Source organism: Microtus pennsylvanicus, chromosome 1, assembly GCF_037038515.1.
Source record: "Microtus pennsylvanicus isolate mMicPen1 chromosome 1, mMicPen1.hap1, whole genome shotgun sequence".
Lineage (NCBI taxonomy): Eukaryota > Metazoa > Chordata > Mammalia > Rodentia > Cricetidae > Microtus > Microtus pennsylvanicus.
Window position 1 is genome coordinate 112,372,073 of NC_134579.1, and position 18,974 is coordinate 112,391,046.

General features: G+C 56.5%; 1 protein-coding gene across 37 annotated transcripts in view; it reads left to right on the forward strand.

The window, feature by feature from the left end:
• Nucleotides 1-18,414, forward strand: part of Ncor2 (nuclear receptor corepressor 2) — a 155,466-nt gene extending 137,052 nt beyond the window's left edge. For 15 of the 37 annotated variants that reach the window (XM_075978317.1, XM_075978308.1, XM_075978381.1 and 12 more), the window contains 20 exons: nucleotides 100-250; nucleotides 1,737-1,877; nucleotides 2,141-2,221; nucleotides 2,582-2,877; nucleotides 3,772-4,126; nucleotides 5,077-5,298; nucleotides 5,727-5,981; nucleotides 6,702-6,851; nucleotides 6,958-7,101; nucleotides 7,185-7,371; nucleotides 8,724-9,253; nucleotides 10,032-10,184; nucleotides 10,271-10,416; nucleotides 10,634-10,827; nucleotides 11,521-11,670; nucleotides 12,181-12,326; nucleotides 12,910-12,963; nucleotides 15,659-15,886; nucleotides 16,669-16,848; nucleotides 17,255-18,411. In XM_075978317.1, the coding sequence (XP_075834432.1) occupies nucleotides 100-250; nucleotides 1,737-1,877; nucleotides 2,141-2,221; nucleotides 2,582-2,877; nucleotides 3,772-4,126; nucleotides 5,077-5,298; nucleotides 5,727-5,981; nucleotides 6,702-6,851; nucleotides 6,958-7,101; nucleotides 7,185-7,371; nucleotides 8,724-9,253; nucleotides 10,032-10,184; nucleotides 10,271-10,416; nucleotides 10,634-10,827; nucleotides 11,521-11,670; nucleotides 12,181-12,326; nucleotides 12,910-12,963; nucleotides 15,659-15,886; nucleotides 16,669-16,848; nucleotides 17,255-17,436 (3,945 nt within the window). In that variant the 3' untranslated portion in view covers nucleotides 17,437-18,411. Of the gene's footprint in view, nucleotides 1-99; nucleotides 251-1,736; nucleotides 1,878-2,140; nucleotides 2,222-2,581; nucleotides 2,878-3,771; nucleotides 4,127-5,076; nucleotides 5,299-5,726; nucleotides 5,982-6,701; nucleotides 6,852-6,957; nucleotides 7,102-7,184; nucleotides 7,372-8,723; nucleotides 9,254-10,031; nucleotides 10,185-10,270; nucleotides 10,417-10,633; nucleotides 10,828-11,520; nucleotides 11,671-12,180; nucleotides 12,327-12,909; nucleotides 12,964-15,658; nucleotides 15,887-16,668; nucleotides 16,849-17,254 lie in introns of all 37 variants that reach the window. The other 22 variants (XM_075978476.1, XM_075978487.1, XM_075978448.1 and 19 more) reach the window with 14 other exon arrangements.
• Nucleotides 18,415-18,974: the final 560 nt, after the last annotated feature.

An 18,974-nucleotide genomic window follows, 5' to 3' on the forward strand; every position in this document is an offset into this window, starting at 1 on the left:
GCATCAGTGCTGAGTGAGGTTCTGTCTCAGTGGTGGAGTGGGTGGTGGGTGGTAAGAGTCACCCACAGATCTGGGTACTCATCCCTCTTCTCCCTGTAGGGCACGCCAGCCGATGTCCTTTACAAGGGGACCATCAGCAGGATCGTCGGGGAGGACAGCCCAAGTCGCCTTGACCGGGCACGAGAGGACACCCTGCCCAAAGGCCATGTCATCTATGAGGGCAAGAAGGGCCACGTTCTGTCCTATGAAGGTCAGTACAGACCACAGACAGCCATGAGGCAGTGGTAGCTAGGTGGGGTGGCTGTGCCTGTCCCCCTTTCTTTCCATTTCCAGGCTCTCTGTTTTCAAGATAGACATAACAAGAAGACAGAACAAGAACACACCAGACAGTACCTGCCTGCCAGCTTGGGATGCCCCTGCAAGGGCTATGCTGGAAACCCAGTGTTGGTTAGGAGGCATGAAGCTGGGATGCCAGATGCATCCCCAGACGGCCAGTTGTGGCATGTCCACACTTAGTTGAGAGGCGAAGGTCCTGGCAGGCAGGGTGGAAGGCAGGCGGGTGCCTTTGGAGCTGGTGCTATGCTACTCTAGGTAGGCTTCACAGGTTGAGGAGATAGATATACTTCCATATGAGGAGATAGTACTGGCCCTGGAGAGACAAGGCAGCCCTGGTTAGCGAGGAGCTGTGGGGCTTGTAGAGGTATCTTTAGACGCAGGTAGAGCTAAGGTAATACCGGGAAGCAGTTAGGGAGTGACTTCCTGTCCTGCAGGCATACCACCCAGGTCAGGGCTGGCCTTGGTGGCTTCCCCCAGCGTAGGCTGGGAAAGCTGGGAGCAGTTTTTAGAGCCATGACAGGGAAAACCTGTGGCAGAGCCATGACACACTGCTCTCTGGCCATACCAAGTGGCCAGTGCAGCCCGAGATTTGAACCTGTGCCTGAGGAAGTATCTCCCAATGGCCAGGTAACCATCCCCTGTACTACAAACTGCAGGCCTGGGACCTGCCAGCTTCTCTATTCCTTGAGCCCCACAGCCTCTTAGTCCTGGAGGTACAAGTGGGCCCGTGTGGCTTTGGTACCTGCCTGTGGAGCACAGTCTTGGGACCAGGACTGCAGTGCCAGCTGCGTGTCCTGCTGACAGCCCCTGGTGATGATAGAGCTGTCTGACAGAGGTCCTAGCCCGAGCCCTGAGTCACAGCTTGGGAGCCTCCACAGTGTCAGATTGTGACCTAGCCTGTCTGTGTGGAGATTTGGATGCCCTCTGTCCTTTCCGGGTCCAGTGGGTCTGAAGTAGTTCAGGGTGCGTCTTCTCTTCTCTCCTGCTCCAGCTGCCAGCCCTCTCCTTGTGACCTCCCATGTCTCAGAATGTCCCAAGTTACTGAAGCAAAGCCACTCACTGCTGGGCATGCTAGTGTAGTAAAATGGCTTCATGTGGTCACACACATCTGTGCACACACAGCTACACAGAAGCTTATGGGAGCTTCCTTGTGTACACAAACTGTGTTGATGTGTTTTTGTTAATGTGAGGATATACCCATGGGTACAGATGCACACCCACCAACACAACAGTGGGCCGCACCGCCCTGCTCTCAGGGTCTCATAGGCTCAGCCAGCCTGCCTCCCAGCAGTGGGATGGCAGGGCCTCCTCCTTGCTCTACCTGTTTGCAGGCCAAACCCCATGCCTGTGGTGCCAGCACCCTACAGCCACCCCACACTGTATGTTCTTTCTGGTCCCAGGTGGTATATCCGTGTCACAGTGCCCCAAGGAAGACGGCAGGAGCAGCTCGGGTCCACCCCATGAAACTGCCGCCCCTAAGCGCACGTATGATATGATGGAGGGCCGTGTGGGCAGGACCATCACCTCAGCCAGCATCGAGGGTAAGTGGCCTGCTGTCCCAGGAGCCTCCCAGACACCCAGGCTGGAGTGGAAAGGAAGGTGACATCTTGACATTCCTGGAGGGAGCCTTTCGATGTTGGCCCAGTGTTGACTGAGAAACTGAGACTCAGCCTAGAGTAGAACAGGGCCAGGAAAAGGGACTCTTACTTGCTGGGTCTTATGTCATGAGGGAGGAGACTGGTGTTGGTGACCCCCAGCCCTCTGGACACCTTATGGTAAGTAACACCATCCCTTCCCTCCCCAGGACTCATGGGCCGTGCCATCCCCGAGCAGCACAGCCCCCATCTCAAGGAGCAGCATCACATCCGAGGCTCCATCACACAAGGTACACTCCCACCCCTACCCCTGTCCCTTGGTGCAATTCTGTCCTCAGGGTGATAGAGGCTAGGGGTTTGGGAACAGGGAATGCCCCTCCCCCATGCATGTGGAGTCACTACAGCTGCTGCGCTTGGAGAGGCTCAGACTGAATGACTCTTCAGCTCATGTCTCTGTGATGAGCCTCACAGTGTGGTTTCAGTTAGTGTCCTCACTTCATATGAAGAAATAGGCTGAGAGAAGTCAGTATGTATACCCAAGGTCACACAGGAAAAGAGGGTTTGAACTCAGGCAGTCTAGATCTAGGCATGGGGAGCCCCCAGACTGAGCCAGGCAAGGCCATGGAGAGTCAATGCTGTCTGCCTGGCAGGAATCCCGCGGTCATATGTGGAGGCCCAGGAGGACTACTTACGTCGGGAGGCCAAGCTCTTGAAGCGAGAGGGCACACCCCCACCCCCACCCCCACCGCGGGACCTGACCGAGACCTACAAGACCCGGCCCCTGGACCCTCTGGGTCCCCTGAAGCTGAAGCCAGCTCACGAGGGTGTGGTAGCAACTGTGAAGGAGGCGGGCCGCTCTATCCATGAGATCCCGCGAGAGGAGCTGCGCCGCACACCTGAACTGCCCCTGGCCCCACGGCCTCTCAAGGAGGGTTCCATCACCCAGGTATTAGGAGCACATAGGAGGAGCCTAAGGATGTGCTCATACTGACCCCGTGGCATTGGTGCATAAATTAAGGCCCAGAGAGATTGGCAGCTTGCTCTGGGTGGCTTATGGCATTTGTGAAACCCAAGTCGTGAACCCCTAACTCTCACCATCTCCACCTGCGCATTGCGCACCAAGAGGCTCCCTGGGGAACTGGTCCCACCCCTAGAGCCACTGTCCCACCCATGGCCATGGCTTGATGGGAAAGAGGCAAAGCAGCTGGGCAAAGACATCTAGGGAGGGACTGTCACCTGATGCCAAGGACACCCAGCGACGGACTAGAATGGTTCTAGAGAATTCTTTTGAACATCAAGGTGCCACCCTCTTTTAGAACATTAACCAAAATACTGGGCCCTCCTGAATTCCAACACTTGGGAGGCTGAGCCAGGAGGACTTTAAGTTCTAGGCTACCCTAGAAAGCAATACTCGGGCTTAATACCCTTCCCCAAAATTTTAAAGTTCAACAATATCAAAAACACTGAGTAGAAATTGAGATATGGGGCCTAACTGTGCCCAGTATTTCCAGCCTGGCGAGGGCCATAGGATCATCTCCATGATGTCCAGCGCACAGTTCCCTTCTCCATGGTGCCCTCTGAGCCCCAATAGTGAATGTACTGGAGCTGCAGCCTGGGGTCACAGGTGTGCCTGGCTTACACTTCTGTAGTGTTACAGGATGGTGGAGGTCCACAGGGTGAGGAAGATTGTATTCACCCGCAGTTGGCCTCCCTCTGGCTGGATCAGTGGGCGGCTCTGGGGCTGCAGCCAGGCTCCAAGACACCACCCTGTCCTGTGCAGAAAGAAGTACAGGAAGGGCAGCAGCCGGGCAGCCAGTACAGACCTTCACCCTCTTCCTAGGGCACACCGCTCAAGTACGACTCCGGGCCACCCTCCACTGGCACCAAAAAACACGATGTGCGCTCCATCATCGGCAGTCCCGGCCGGCCCTTTCCTGCCCTGCATCCGCTAGACATGATGGCCGACGCCCGGGCACTGGAGCGTGCCTGCTACGAAGAGAGTCTAAAGAGCCGGTCGGGGACCAGCAGCAGTGCAGGAGGCTCCATCACACGTGGGGCCCCAGTCGTAGTGCCTGATTTAGGCAAGCCACGGCAAAGCCCACTGACCTACGAAGACCATGGGGCACCCTTCACCAGCCACCTGCCACGTGGCTCACCTGTGACTACGCGGGAGCCCACGCCACGTCTTCAGGAAGGTGAGTGAGTGACGCTCCCACAGGTTGCCAGCCACTGGCTCCTGCCACAGCCAGTCTGTCTACTGCCCTGCCACCACACAGCATACAGAGCCTCTTTGCTCCCTCTTACCAACCTTTTTAAAACAATTTTCATTAAGGCTGAGGAGAGGCTCAGTGGCTAAAGTACTTGCTGCACAAGCATGAGGACCTGAGTTCAAACTCCCAGCACCCACATAAGCCAGGCACTCAGCACAACTGCAATCCTCATGCTTTGCGATGAGATGGAAGGCCAAGATAGAATCTCCTGAAGGCCACAGCCCCTGAAGGGCAGTCCCCGGCTCAGAAAGTGGGACGTTTGAAGCTGTCTTCTGACCCCCATCCCTACCTCCTCCCCCCACATACACAACATATCATGGCCTGTGTGTACTTACACTCATGTGCACACACACACAACATTTACAATAGTAATAGTTTAAATGAAATGTTCCCATTCTTTAGTGTACATCGTTCCAGTAACGTAGCCGTGGTCTAAACGCCATATGTGGGGTCCCCTCTTTCACTCTACTTCTGATTCCCATCCTCCTCCTTGAGTTCCCCTGCCATTCTCAGCTCCTTCTACACATGCAGCTTTTGCATGTGGTAGCCCTCGTCACCCTGTTCAGATGTCAGGGCCTGGAGAGGCTGTGCCACCTCCAGCCAGTGCTCCCTTCCTTGTCATCCGTCTCTTACCTGTGACAGTGGCTCCTCGGGGTTCGGCGATCTTGTCCGCTTTGTTATTGGAGTGATCCCTCTTCTCATCACGGGCACTGCCAGCCCATGGAGAATTCAGGCTGATGACATGAATGAATGAGCAGTGATGGGGAGAATCGATGTTTTCATAAGTCACACAGAGGCCAGAGACGCTGGGACTGCTGATAGCATAGCCCAGTGGCTCTCCTCTAAGGCTGAGACCAGGTGACCTGTCCCCACAGGCAGCCTTCTGTCCAGCAAGGCATCCCAGGACCGGAAGCTGACATCGACACCCCGGGAGATCGCCAAGTCCCCACACAGCACTGTGCCCGAGCACCACCCCCACCCCATCTCCCCCTATGAACACTTGCTCCGCGGCGTAAGTGGTGTGGACCTGTACCGCAGCCACATCCCGCTGGCCTTTGACCCCGCCTCCATACCCCGAGGGATCCATTTGGATGCAGGTGGGTACCCTGGGCCTGCAGGTGTGGTGGTCATAATTTCCTGGGTGGGACATTCAGGATCTGGAGAGTGGAGGCAAGGTAGGCTTAGCTCTGAGATCACCAGTAGGTTCTAGGGGTCAGGCTGGGCCTCCTGTTTCTCAGTGGGCTTCTTTTCCTGCAGGACTTACCTGTGCTTTGCAGGTGTCTTAAATGAGGGCACCAGTGTGTGCCATGATGCGCAGCCATTTTCACGGCTCCGTTGTTTGGGTGTCAAGACCTATATTTTGATATTTATATTGGGAGTGGTTCTCACAGCCTTGACAGCAGACACCCCACACAATCAGGGAGCGTGTCTGAAGCTCTGTGTGCACGTTTGCGTGGCATGTGGGTGCACGGGGAAAGGGAGCACAAAGTCAGGCATGGGCACCTGACCCTCCCTCTCTCCCCAGCAGCCGCGGCCTACTACCTGCCCCGGCACCTGGCCCCCAGCCCCGCCTACCCACACCTGTACCCGCCTTACCTCATCCGCGGCTACCCTGACACCGCGGCCCTGGAGAACCGCCAGACCATCATCAATGACTACATCACCTCGCAGCAAATGCACCACAATGCTGCCTCTGCCATGGCCCAGCGCGCTGATATGCTGAGGGGTCTGTCGCCACGAGAGTCCTCGCTGGCCCTCAATTATGCCGCTGGCCCACGAGGTAAGTGGCCTAGGACTGTCCTTCAGAGCCTTGTCCTGTGCCTTCCTGTGCTGTGGTGTGCAAAAGGTACTAGTGTCCCTGTGTATCCTGCACTATGCCAGGTGAGCAGAACGGGCCACGTGGATGCCACCGAGTGCAGCGGTTGGCTGGGTGGACTTGGGGGAAGAGGGGCGGTGTTTCTCGTATCAGTTCACATCTAGCGACAGTGTGAGTAGCGGCATCTCTTGCTGTTGTGCACATGGGCCTTGATGTGTTCTGAGCCCGTGTGCATCATCTTTCAGCATCCGAGAGATGAGAACAAAGGCTGGGAGTGTGGTATTGCCCACCTCTACTCTAAGAACTCAGGAGGTTAGAAGCAGGAGGATCAGGAGTTCAAGGCCAGCCTCAGCTACATAGAGTTTGAGGCTAGCCTGGGCTACGTGATATGCTCTCAATACAAATCACAGAAAAGAAAGAGAAAAGAAAGTCTGAGGCTGTTTGGAGCACTGATTCCTAGAGTCTTCAAATAGCCCGGGTCCCTTTGTTAGGTTTGTTCAAAGATGACCTTGTAGATCCTGAAGCTACTCTGGGGGCTGTGGGGGTGAGGCCTGAATGCAGGGAGCTGACTGTAGGGCAGGGCTGTCTGCAAGGGGGAGGCAGTGCTTTGGCTCAGGAAATGTTGGTTGAGAGGTACTACGTGCCAAGGCGGCCAGGCTCCTACAACTGACATCCCCCCCACAGGTATTATCGACCTGTCCCAAGTGCCACACCTGCCCGTGCTGGTGCCACCAACGCCAGGCACCCCTGCCACCGCCATCGACCGCCTTGCCTACCTCCCCACGGCGCCCCCACCCTTCAGCAGCCGCCACAGCAGTTCACCGCTATCCCCAGGTGCGCCTACCAAGTGGGTGGGTGGGTACGTGCCTCATTCCTTTGCTCGCCGGGTAAATGCTCGCCCACTGGGCTCTAGCTCAGACTCTGACCTTGGGGTTTCCAGGAGGCCCCACTCACCTGGCTAAACCAACTGCCACATCCTCGTCAGAGCGGGAACGGGAACGGGAACGGGACCGTGAGCGAGAACGAGACAAGTCCATCCTCACGTCTACCACGACAGTGGAGCATGCACCCATCTGGAGACCCGGTAGGGCACCCCAGACCCCGCCCCACCCCCAGGTCCTCATGGGCCACCTGGGCCTGCCCCCTGACTCGGCGGCCTGTCACCAGGTACGGAGCAGAGCAGCGGGGCTGGGGGCAGCAGCCGCCCCGCCTCCCACACCCACCAGCACTCGCCCATCTCCCCCCGGACCCAGGACGCCTTGCAGCAGAGGCCCAGTGTGCTGCACAACACGAGCATGAAGGGCGTGGTCACCTCCGTGGAACCCAGCACGCCCACGGTCCTGAGGTGGGCCAGGTTGGCACTGGGGGGAAACAAGCCTGGGGGGAGGGCACACAGATGGATGCGCTGAGTGGGAGGGGACTGTGTGGATGGGCAGATGGGGAGAGAGTCGAGCAGACGGCAGGATTGGTAGGTGGGTGGAGGAACGTATTGGCAAGAATGTTATGAGAGAGCGGGTAGATGGGTGGCGTTGAGGCAGGTGGAAGATGGCTCAGAGAAGGGTATGCGGTGGGTAGATGAGATAGATGTACAGGTAGCTAGGCAGAGGATGGTGGATAGAGCATGCTTTGGGCAGACAGGTGTATATGGGTGGACAGAGCAAGAATGAGGGTAACTGTGTTGCAGGGGTAGGGATGGGTCGGTGGGTGGATGGATGGATGGATGGATGGATGGATGGATGGATGGATGGATGGATGGATGGCAAGCTGAGTGGGCAAATGGGTAGATGGATAAATATGTGGGAATGCAGGCAGATGGATGGGTCAGGTGGATGAATGGATGGGTTGGAGGGGAGGCAGATGAATGGATAGGTAGGTGGATGGATGAGTGGATGAGAGCAGAGTGATGGACAGGTAGGCAAACATAGATGAATGAGCAGATGAGTGGGCCGGCATGAGGGCGGGTGGATGATGGGCAACTGGATGGTGCATGTGTGAGCAGGTGGGTGGATAATAGACGGATGGGTGAATTGAAACGTATAAAAAGGTGGGTGGGAGATGGATGAATGGATAGGTAGATGTGATGGAGAGGTGAGCAGATGGATGCACGTGTGGACGGTGGGTGAGTGGACTGACGGATGGACAGATGGTCTGACAGGTGGTGGGTAATGGGCTGTGAGCATGAGTCAGTTGGTGGTACCTAGTATATCAGGCTCAGGAGTACCAATTTGAAGAAAAAGGAACAGGGGGCTTAGTGGAGCTGCAGTGCTGCTGCTGCCCGGGATGCCAGTCCCGTGTCCCCTGGTTCGTGTGCTTTGCTGCTGAGAGGCTATGCATCTGTGCCAGCTTCTAGGAGCGCCTCCTGCTTGGGCTTCTGCCCTCTGCTCACCTCCATTGCATCTGGCCGTGTGGCAGTGGCCATCCTTGGGAAAGAATAGTCTGTCTTTTCCTGCATGGGTTGCTGTCTTCTCAGAAGCTCTGTCATCCTTGCCTTAATTGGTGCTGAATTCTCAGGGTTGGGATGGTACTTGGTGCCTGGTAGGAACTCAGTGAAAAGCTTTGGGCAAGAGGGACTGAATGGCCCAGCATAGGTCAGTCAGGAGAGCAGGCTTATTTGGGAGTCTCGGAGTGCAAGCATCTATTAGTCATCGGCAGGGACTCCGATGGGGTGGCCAACACTCTCTGAACCTTTCTTTCTCTCCCCTCCAGGTCCACTTCCACCTCTTCACCTGTCCGCCCAGCTGCCACATTCCCACCTGCTACCCACTGCCCACTCGGTGGCACCCTTGAAGGGGTCTACCCTACCCTCATGGAGCCCGTCCTGTTACCCAAGGAAACTTCTCGGGTTACCCGGCCTGAGCGGCCCCGTGTGGACACTGGTCATGCCTTCCTCGCCAAGCCCCCAGCCCGGGAGCCTTCCTCCTCACCCAACAAGAGCTCTGAGCCCCGATCCCTAGCACCCCCCAGCTCCAGCCACACAGCCATCGCCCGCACCCCAGCAAAGAGCCTTGCACCCCACCATGCCAGTCCGGACCCGCCAGCGCCTGCCTCGGCCTCAGATCTGCACCGAGAAAAGACTCAAAGTAAACCCTTTTCCATCCAGGAATTGGAACTCCGTTCTCTGGGTAAGACCACCCTGACAGCGGCCACGTTCATAGACGCAATAATCACGCGTCAAATTGCTCACGAAAGGGGGCCGCGAGAAGGAGGTTCGCTGGCCAACGACTCCCCAGGCGACGGTAAGACTTCCGGCCCGCCGCCTGCCTACCCCATCTGTGGCCTAAAGATATTTTCAGATCTTTGCTTTTAATTTTTCCCCCCCTTTTTTGGTTGGTTTTGGTCAGTTCACATGCTGTGGTGACTCCAGCCCGCACGGGCTCTCATCATCTGCACATCCTTTCATCATGAGTTTTTTTGGTTTTGTTTTTTTTTTTTTTTCCTTTTTCTTTTTTCTTTTTGGATTTTTTCACCTTTTTTCCTTTAATGAATGGATCTGTGGTTTGGACTCCGACTCGCCTCCCATCTCCTGCCACCACCTGCACCTTCGTTTAGGGGGGTGGGGATGTGGGGGCTACAGCTGACTGCTGCCCCTGTTCATGGAGGAAGTTAAGGCAGGGAATAAGGTGGGGGAGAAGAGGGCTAAGGCTGTCCAGGAAGGCTGGGTGTCCACCTCTCCTTCCCACGCCAGCATCCAGCCCAGAGAGAATGAGGTTCTGTGCGCTGGGTCAGAGGAGGCAGGGGACCCAGGGATAGTCCAGTCTGAGCCCCCACCCCACCGCTGTACACATGTGCCCTCCCATTTCTTCACCACCACCAGTCTGTTTTCCTCACCCTAGCCCCACTGCCCAAGCCAGACTCCCACAGTCCTTTGGGTGTGTCTGTGCCTCTCTGGCACCCCTAGGCTGATATCGTGTCCTTCCATCCTAAGGCCCAGCCAGTCTAGAGGAGTGGCTGGGAGACAGCCAGCACCTCAGCCCAGGCCCATGCCGCATTCTGACTCCAGCCCGCTTGTTACAGGTTACCACGGTGGAGCTGGCTACAGCCCTGATGGGGTGGAACCCATTAGCCCTGTGAGCTCGCCCAGCCTGACCCATGACAAGGGACTCTCCAAACCGTTGGAGGAGCTAGAGAAGAGCCACTTGGAGGGGGATCTGCGACACAAGCAGCCAGGTGGCACCCGGGAGAGCGTCAGGTGGGGAAACTGAGGTGCAACCCCAAGCTGTCCCCCGCCCCTGACAGCTCTCTTGTGTCCTCAGGCCCCATGAAGCTCAGTGGGGATGCTGCCCACCTCCCACATCTGCGGCCACTGCCTGAGAGCCAACCCTCATCCAGCCCACTCCTCCAGACTGCCCCAGGCATCAAAGGTCACCAAAGGGTGGTCACCCTGGCTCAGCACATCAGTGTAAGTGCCTGTCTCTGTCCCTGCCGCTGGGAGAGCAAGTGGGTATGAGGGTGACATCCCAGAGTCTGACAGGTGCTAACCATGCAGTGGCCAGCACACCCAGTCCTTTGGGGCCATCACCATAAGGCCACATGGGGACACTTACTCAGGAGACAAATCCGCATCAGGGTTCTGCCTACCCTCCCAGGCTGGCCCCTGAACTGCCCCCTCTCTGCAGGAGGTCATCACACAGGACTACACGCGTCACCACCCACAGCAGCTCAGTGGCCCCCTGCCCGCCCCTCTCTACTCTTTCCCTGGAGCCAGCTGCCCTGTCCTGGATCTCCGCCGCCCACCTAGCGACCTCTACCTCCCACCCCCTGAACATGGCACCCCAGCCCGGGGATCCCCGCACAGTGAAGGGGGCAAGAGGTGAGGATATACTCACATCTGCGTCAGATGCCGACTGAGGGACAGTGGGGTGGGGCTGAGCTCAACGGGGTGTTGGGTTGATGGGAAACTGATGTTCAGGGTAGTAAAAGCTCACTAAGGTCCCAGAACCAGCACAAAGTAGGGTGCCAGCTGTGTACCCTATATATACCAACTCAGCCAGGGATCAGACATACCACTCAGCATTGAGCAGATGGGGAAACTGAGGCATAGAGAAGCGAGTTGCCATCCTGTACCATGTACACACATACACTCTTACCTTGGCTGGGTTGGTGCTCCGGGCATGGGAATAGGTGGGCCTTTGGCTCAGGACCGGAGCGAGGCCTCCAAGAGGCCCGGGTATAGGCCGTCGGATCTCAGGGGAACAGTGAGGTTCTGGCACGGGTGTCTGAGGGTCAGAACACCCTGGGCAGCCTGGATGGGGCTCTGGGGACACGGAGTTAGACCAACCTGGACTGCACAGCAAGTCCCTGACTCAAAAATAAACAAAAATCAAAAGCTCCTCCTACAGACCAGTCTCAGCAGCCCAGGGGACTCCATATCTCAGCTGCCACCCTCTGGCCATTCACAGGGAAACATGCAGGGCTTTACCGTATAGTGGAGCCCTGCTGTGGGCAGTGGGGTGTCCCCTTTGCCGGGAAGAGCTCTACCCTCGGCTGACGCTATCTCCATTAGGTCCCCAGAACCCAGCAAAACATCAGTTCTGGGCAGCAGCGAGGATGGCATTGAACCCGTGTCCCCACCAGAGGGCTTGACTGAGCCAGGACACCCTCGGAGTACTGCATACCCACTGCTGTATCGGGACGGGGAGCCGGGAGAGCCCAGGTACCCAGGGCACAAACCCTGCCCGGAGGCGGCAGTTTCAGTTCTATGTACACCAGGGCCTTAGCCCTCTACTGCGGCGGCTGTTAGCCCCTTCACAGCGCAGCAGCTGAAAAACCGTCATGGGACTCAGTGGCTGCACCCTGACCCATCTAGGATCTCAGCCTAATTCATACTAAGGATTTGAGAGTAAACTAAGCTGGGCCAGACAGGGTAGGGGTGGATGGGGACACAGTGGACAGGCTTCCAGCCTCAGGGAGCGTGTGTCCTTGGGGCTTCTTGTGTTAAAACTGGCTGCAAGAGGTTCTTGAGGCAACTCATAGAACACCTTGGACGCTCACAAGCTACCCCAAACCAAGGCTAAGTATGGACCCCAGCAGGCCTGGAATGGGGAAATGATTGGTCTTTATAGCACCTCACTGTGACTCAAGTGGCAGACTGAGCTCCCTCTTGCTAAAGGCTTGCAAGGGCAGTGGCCAGCCTGTTGACCCCGGGCATCTCGTGCTCCCTCAGAATGGGCTCCAAGTCTCCAGGAAACACCACCCAGCCGCCAGCCTTCTTCAGTAAGCTGACTGAGAGCAACTCTGCCATGGTGAAGTCTAAGAAACAGGAGATCAACAAGAAACTCAACACCCACAACCGGAACGAGCCAGAATACAGTAAGGGGAAGCCAGGGCTGGGACTGGCACTGGGAGGAAGCTAATACTCTAAGCCCCACCCCAGAGGAGCCTGCATTCTGCCAGTACTAACTGGCTTGGTATGTAGTGCGACAATAATACCCTGCACGCTGTAGGCGCTCAGTAAAGCCTGTGCAGATACCCGAGTGCCAGGGAACACAGCACATTGCTCCAGGATCATGCCACAGACAGGGCGCCATTCACCAGGACTGACATGGGTGGACAAGGACCTTTATCCTTAGCTCAGGGTCACATGGACCAGATGCTTAGGAAAACGCACTGGAAACACAAGTGAGGGCTTTGCACCGTCCCCTCCCAGCAGTAGTTCCCTTCCTGGGTGGCTTGGACAGATGGGCAAGGCTCTCCCCTTCCGGAGCTTGACTATAGAAGCCCGTGCTGGTAGCACAAGCCTAGGTTGGTAGCCAACTGGCAGACTCAGCCTGGAGCTTACTAGGTCCCTGGTTGTGCCCAGATGCTCAGTTCAGACTACACAGGGGACAGGTAGGGTGCAGATCTCCCAGAACCGGTGAACTCAGACCTTGCCTACCTTGTCACCCATCTCTAGACATTGGCCAGCCTGGGACGGAAATCTTCAACATGCCCGCCATCACAGGAGCAGGTAACCCTCCCGTGTGTCTGCATAGCAAGCTCTCTTCCCCAACTGCTGATTCGGGGTCAAGTTTGACCCCTCTTCCCGGGTCAGTGGACCCAGAGTGACACAGCAGGCCAGCCAGCCTCCGCTGCCTAGAGTCTTCCCCACTTGAGGAGTTTCTGGGGTTTAAGGTCAGGGTTCCTCAAGTAGTCAGGTACACATCACCTGGAAACACCTGCACATTTGCTGGGGCTGGGGAGTGTCACCAGATGTGAACCAGGTGGACTGAACTTAGAATGTACACAGGCATCCCTCATACTAAAGTCTCCATTTGGGGATTCCATGGGGAGCTTCAGCCTTGAAATCAAATGAGGATGCATAGCGGAAATGGGTGTCAAACTCACAGTTTGTGGCAGAAATTGCAGGCTCTCTGTACGGTGCTTGGGACTTAAATTGTCTTGGGAGGTGGGGAGCTCCAGGCTCCTGGCCAGGGTCTCCATGGCTATAATTGTATTGTTCCTGTGAAAAAAAACTGGATGGGACCAAATGGGCTTGGTGACACCTGAAGGGGACTGAGTGAGGCCCAGGGTCGTCTGTGGGGACATGCACCCCATGCCAGAGGAACAAGGGGTGTGGAGCCTTGGGCCCTGCAAACAAGGTAGTCAGACACATCCTTGGGGACATTTGCAGAGGACCACAGGAGCCGCAAAGTGGAAGGGAGGAGGGGTTCTGGCAGGGAATGTCACATGCCCAGAAACATACTGGTGACTTTGCTGAGCCCCAAGCAGAAGGAAACTTCAATCAAGCCAATAATGTGGTTGGAAATGAATGTTTCTAGAGTGTTCTAAATGTTGATATAGATGCTAGACACCCAGGTATATGTACATAAAGAAATTCATAGGGCAATACAGTGAATGATTTGTACTAAAGCCTAATTTAGTTGTCTCGTACACACAAACACACGCACACACGCACGCACGCATGTATGTGTGTGTACCTACTCATAAATTTCCCTTAAATGTTAGTTCTCCAAGACATGTCTCCAGGCCTGGCCGGTAACACTAATATCCTGCCAGAGATAAATGGGGAAAGTCATGCTTGTGCCCAGTGCCATTGAGCCATGAGCTCAACACCCTGGGGACAAGGCCCAGGAGCGATGCCCCATCAGGAGGCTCCCCTGTCCCCCTCCGCCTTCTTCTGGATGTGGAGGAGTAGGTGGGGCTTGTTTATTTGGGGTTGTGTTTTTTAATGTTTACCCCTGTTGGGAAGGTCACTTTTGTTTTTGTTTTGTTTTGTTTTTGATAACTTGGCCCTGAGGGAAGATACCTGTTGCTGTGAGTGGCCCTGGCCCCAAGTTTGCCTGAAATGCAAGTGAAGGAGATGAGCCTGGGCCACCAACAGTCACCCTGGAGTGGGGTTGTGAAAGTGACTGCCCCTCCCATCCTCAGGAGCCTGGCTAGTTTACAAACCAGGGACTTGCTAGCATATTGGGCCCTGCAGTTTTTCACTAGGCTCAGGCAGCCTGGAGGTTCACAGGACTCCACGGAATGGCCTGTGGCCTAGGCTGGGAATCCTGCAGATAAGGTTTTGTTGTTGTTGTTCATGGTTTTGTTGTTGGTAATGATTTGGGGGTTTTGGTTTGGTTTGTTGAGTTTGGGGTGAGGTTGGTTTGGTGGTTGTTGGTTATTCCATTGTTCTCTTTCTGTTTGTCTGGGTTTTAAGGATTTCTTTTGGCATTTGAATAGAAGCAAGGACCTTGTACTTCCCAGCAAGTGTCCTGCCCCTGAGTGACCATCTGTCCATCCTCTTACTCCTTTTTACTCTGAGTCAGTTATCTCTAAATCGTGCAGGCTAGCACTGATTGGACTAAACTCACTCTGTAGACTAGGCTAGCTCAAGCTTGTTATCCTCCTAAGTGGCTGTGGTTCCAGGCCTGCTAATCAAGCTCCAGCCCTCAAGAGGTTCTGGAAGCATCCTGAGTCTGCCCAGCCTGGCATTTGCAAAATGTCCCAGAGCACAGTTCATGAGAGGGAGGGAGGGAGGGGCCAGATAAAGAGGGTTTGCAGAGGCTCAGGTGGAGTGGCCCTACACCTGTCTAGCGCTGCCCTGTCCTCGCACGCACATAACTGCATGGCTGTGACCCCATCCCTTGTGCCCAGCTCTATACCTTTCTCCTCTGGCTCCTATGGGGAGAGATGGGGCAGGGGAGGCGAGCCCAGCTTGGGGGATCAGGCAAACTGAGGTCCCTAACCCCCTTGAGGAAAGGGGGGAGCGCAGGGGGTCCTCTGGTCACCTTCCCTCCCCACGTCCTTGCTGAAATCCACCCTCCAGAACACCATGGCTGGATCTCTACCCCACTCCCCTCGTCCCTAGCACCTAGCTCTGGCTTGACAGCCTCCTCTTAGGCCACCCACTGTAGTCAAAATTAAATAAACAGCCTCAGCTGGCATTGGAGTAAAGAGAACTTCTGATTTCCTGAGGACAGAGTAGGAATGGGGCTGGGGATCCTCTAGCTGCCCCAGACCCCCTCCCTGGAGCAGCCATGAGCTGCAGGGACCGTCAGAAGCAGTTTCAATACCCAGCAGAGTGGCGGGTGGGCGGGATGAACAACACTGCAGTTGTGTCTCACTGTGTCTCTCTCTCTTCCCTCCCCTTTCTCTCTCGCGCCCTCTGGCTCCCTGGCCCCGGCCCCCATGTGTCTGTCTGTCTGTCTCTCTCCCAGGCCTTATGACCTGTAGAAGCCAGGCGGTGCAAGAACACGCCAGCACCAACATGGGGCTAGAGGCCATTATTAGAAAGGCGCTTATGGGTAAATATGATCAGTGGGAAGAGCCCCCGCCGCTCGGCGCCAATGCTTTTAACCCTCTGAATGCCAGTGCCAGCCTGCCCGCTGCCGCTATGCCCATAACCACTGCTGACGGACGGAGTGACCACGCACTCACCTCGCCAGGTCTGCAGGCCTGCCCCCGCCCGCCCGGCTGTGTCCCTCCCACCCCGGTGTCGTTAATCCTCTCACCTCCCTCCTCGAGCTTGGGAGCCTTATTTTTGTGCGTGTTTGACATCTAGTTTGCTAATCCAGAACTGGTCTGACACCCCATGTTGTGGAGGGCGCCCCCTCGGCCCCAGCACTGCTGCTTCTCCCGTGCTCACACTGCTACCCACGTCCCACCCCCTCCTCCGCTGCTGCGTGGTCAGGGATGGCAGTGGCCAGGCCCACCATGTGTTGGGAGGAGTCTAGTGTGCACATGACCCCTCAAGGTCAGACAGCACACAGTCAGCTCCCACTTGGCCAGTGCCTGTTAGCATTTGCCGTCCCCAAGTAAGGGCACAACCAAAGAGGTGCTCGGCTGTCTGCTTCAGGAGTCAGGTCAGCCTTAAGGTCTGGACCTCTCAGTAGAGGCCTTCAGGTCTAGCATAGCCCAGGGCCATCTTGGGCAGTGTATGTCATTCAGCCAAGATCTGATGCTTCTCACTGAGGGGGTACAGTCCTGGAGGGGCACCTAGAAGGGTAGTCACCAACCTTCCTTAAAATGTTCCTCTATTGGGCCATCTGGTGAACTCTTAGTCTCCCGGCTCAGGGCTTCTCACACTAGCTTCCTGTCGAGGAGCCCTAGGAGGCAGGTGGTTCCCCAAGGCAAAAGTCCCCCACCCACTGCCCCTCCTCAGTGTTGGTGTGGGTATCTTGCTGTCAGCACCATCTAACTCATCCCCTCCGGAATTTGTGCCCTGCAGGTGGTGGCGGGAAAGCCAAGGTTTCTGGCAGACCCAGCAGCCGAAAAGCCAAGTCCCCAGCCCCAGGCCTGGGGTCCGGAGACCGGCCACCTTCTGTCTCCTCAGTACACTCAGAAGGGGACTGCAATCGCCGAACACCCCTCACCAACCGGGTGTGGGAGGACCGGCCCTCATCTGCAGGTGCGTGTCTGCAGGGTAGGGATGTAGACAAGGGGTAAGGCGGCCACCCAGGAGAGGTGGTCCCTGGCCCCCCTAGCTCAAAGGGTGTAGGAAGCAACAGATCAGAGGATCCGCACAGCCGGCCAGACCAGTTCTGCAGAGGAGCCTGGCATCCTTTTATGCCTATCAAGCACTTAGGGTTTGGGCAGAAAAGCAGAAGGCAGTGGAAGGCAGACCAGAGGGAGAAATGGAAAGGTTACACAGTCTAAGCCAAAGGTGGCAGGGCTGTGCAGTGAAGAGGCAAAGGGATAGGGTTGCATGGTGCTAGCCCAGGAGACCCAGGCTCTGGCTCCTGGTATGGCAGCAGGGTCCCGGGGTGGTTACGCTGCTCACAGAGCCCTCTCCAGTGCTCTCATCTTTCCCACAGGGTCCACGCCTTTCCCCTACAACCCTTTGATTATGCGGCTCCAGGCAGGTGTCATGGCCTCCCCGCCTCCACCCGGCCTGGCCGCAGGCAGTGGGCCCCTGGCTGGTCCCCACCATGCCTGGGATGAGGAGCCCAAGCCACTGCTGTGTTCACAGTATGAGACACTCTCGGACAGCGAGTGACTCTAAGTTGGAGGGGAGCAGTGCCAGGTCCCTGCAGGAGGCAGAAGCAGCCCAGCATGGAGCAGGCAGCTGTCGACTCTCCCCACTGAGGAAGGAGCCCCTGAGTCTGCCTGCGCGTCCATCTGTCCGTCCACCCATCTGTCCATCCAGAGCTGGCATCCTGCCTGTCTAAAGCCTTAACTAAGACTCCCGCCCTGGGCTGGCCCTGCGCAGTGACCTTACTCAGGGGATGTTTACCTGGTGCTTGAGAGGGGAGTGCATAGGAGCGGAGAACAGAGGGCCCGGCGGGGGTACAGCGATCATGTGTCAGTTGCACGCATGCATCTGGGGCAGCGGGGACCCAACGCAGGATGATCAGGCACCTCCACGCCGCTGCCTCGCCCCTTAACGCATTTGGAACCAAAGTCTAAGCTGAGCTCGTGGCCCCGCCCCTCCCTCTGCCCCCAGCCCGCTCGCTTGCGCTCTGGACAAACGTTCCCAGCTTATCCTGCCCCAGTGCTGTCATCACAGTCCCCAAAGGCCACCCAGCCCACAAGACTGGGAACCCATCAAACAGGTGGGTGCACAAGGGTCCATGCGTGGCCTGGGGCATGGATGTTTGTAGGAACTGGACCGTTCCGGCCGTCGCTGTGGCGATGGAGGGAAGGCAGGTGTAAATGGTGTTGGCTTACAGGGTATATTTTTGATACCTTCAATGAGTTAATTCAGACGTTTCACACAAGGAAGGAGACTCTCGTGTTACTGCTGCTGCGCTTTGGCCTCTGCTTACCGTTCCAGAGGCGTGTGCCGGCCAAGGCGGTGACCCCACTATACGCAGGACTGGGGGGCAGGGGCGCCGGCACACAGCCCTGCACCCTCCCTCCTCCCTTCCTTGAGCAGAATGGACTTGATGCATATTCTGTGGCCGCCATCTGTGCACGGCGGCATTCTGTCATTTACACATGTTGTTCCAATTAAAAAGCAAATTATACTCAAGTTACAAAGCTTCCACTCTGCTTCTCACTGGACAGCAGTGGCGGAACGACCGTAGCACCCCAGGTAGAGTGCCACCAGAGGGCATCCAGTGTTCGCAGCTATGGGAAAGCCACCAGGTACCCTATGGGGAGCCCATTGGGTATTTACACCCATGGTCATTGTACAGGGGTTCAATGTGCAGAAGCTGCTAGGTGTTCACACCACGGTGACTGTGGGGCGTTTGTGCCTGGAGTAAGGGCATGGAGTGTTCACACTTGTCTTGACAATATGCGGTGTTTGCACTGCGTGGAGGGGGGGGTTGAGTAGTTGAGTCTGTGATGAGGTTGTGGGGTGTTCACACCTGTCGTGAGTGTCAAGACATTCACACCCGCAATGGGAGCCTAGGGTGGATGCGTGTGAAGGTGGCAGGCGTTCTCACTCATAGTGACAGCGTACATACATCATTTACATGGAGAAGATTACTGTCTTACAGTAGGCATGGGGTCCTTGTCCATGGCGAGGTTTCTAGTGTTCTTGCTTATGAGTGTAAATGTCCAGCAGTTACATCTGCCACAAGGGTGTGT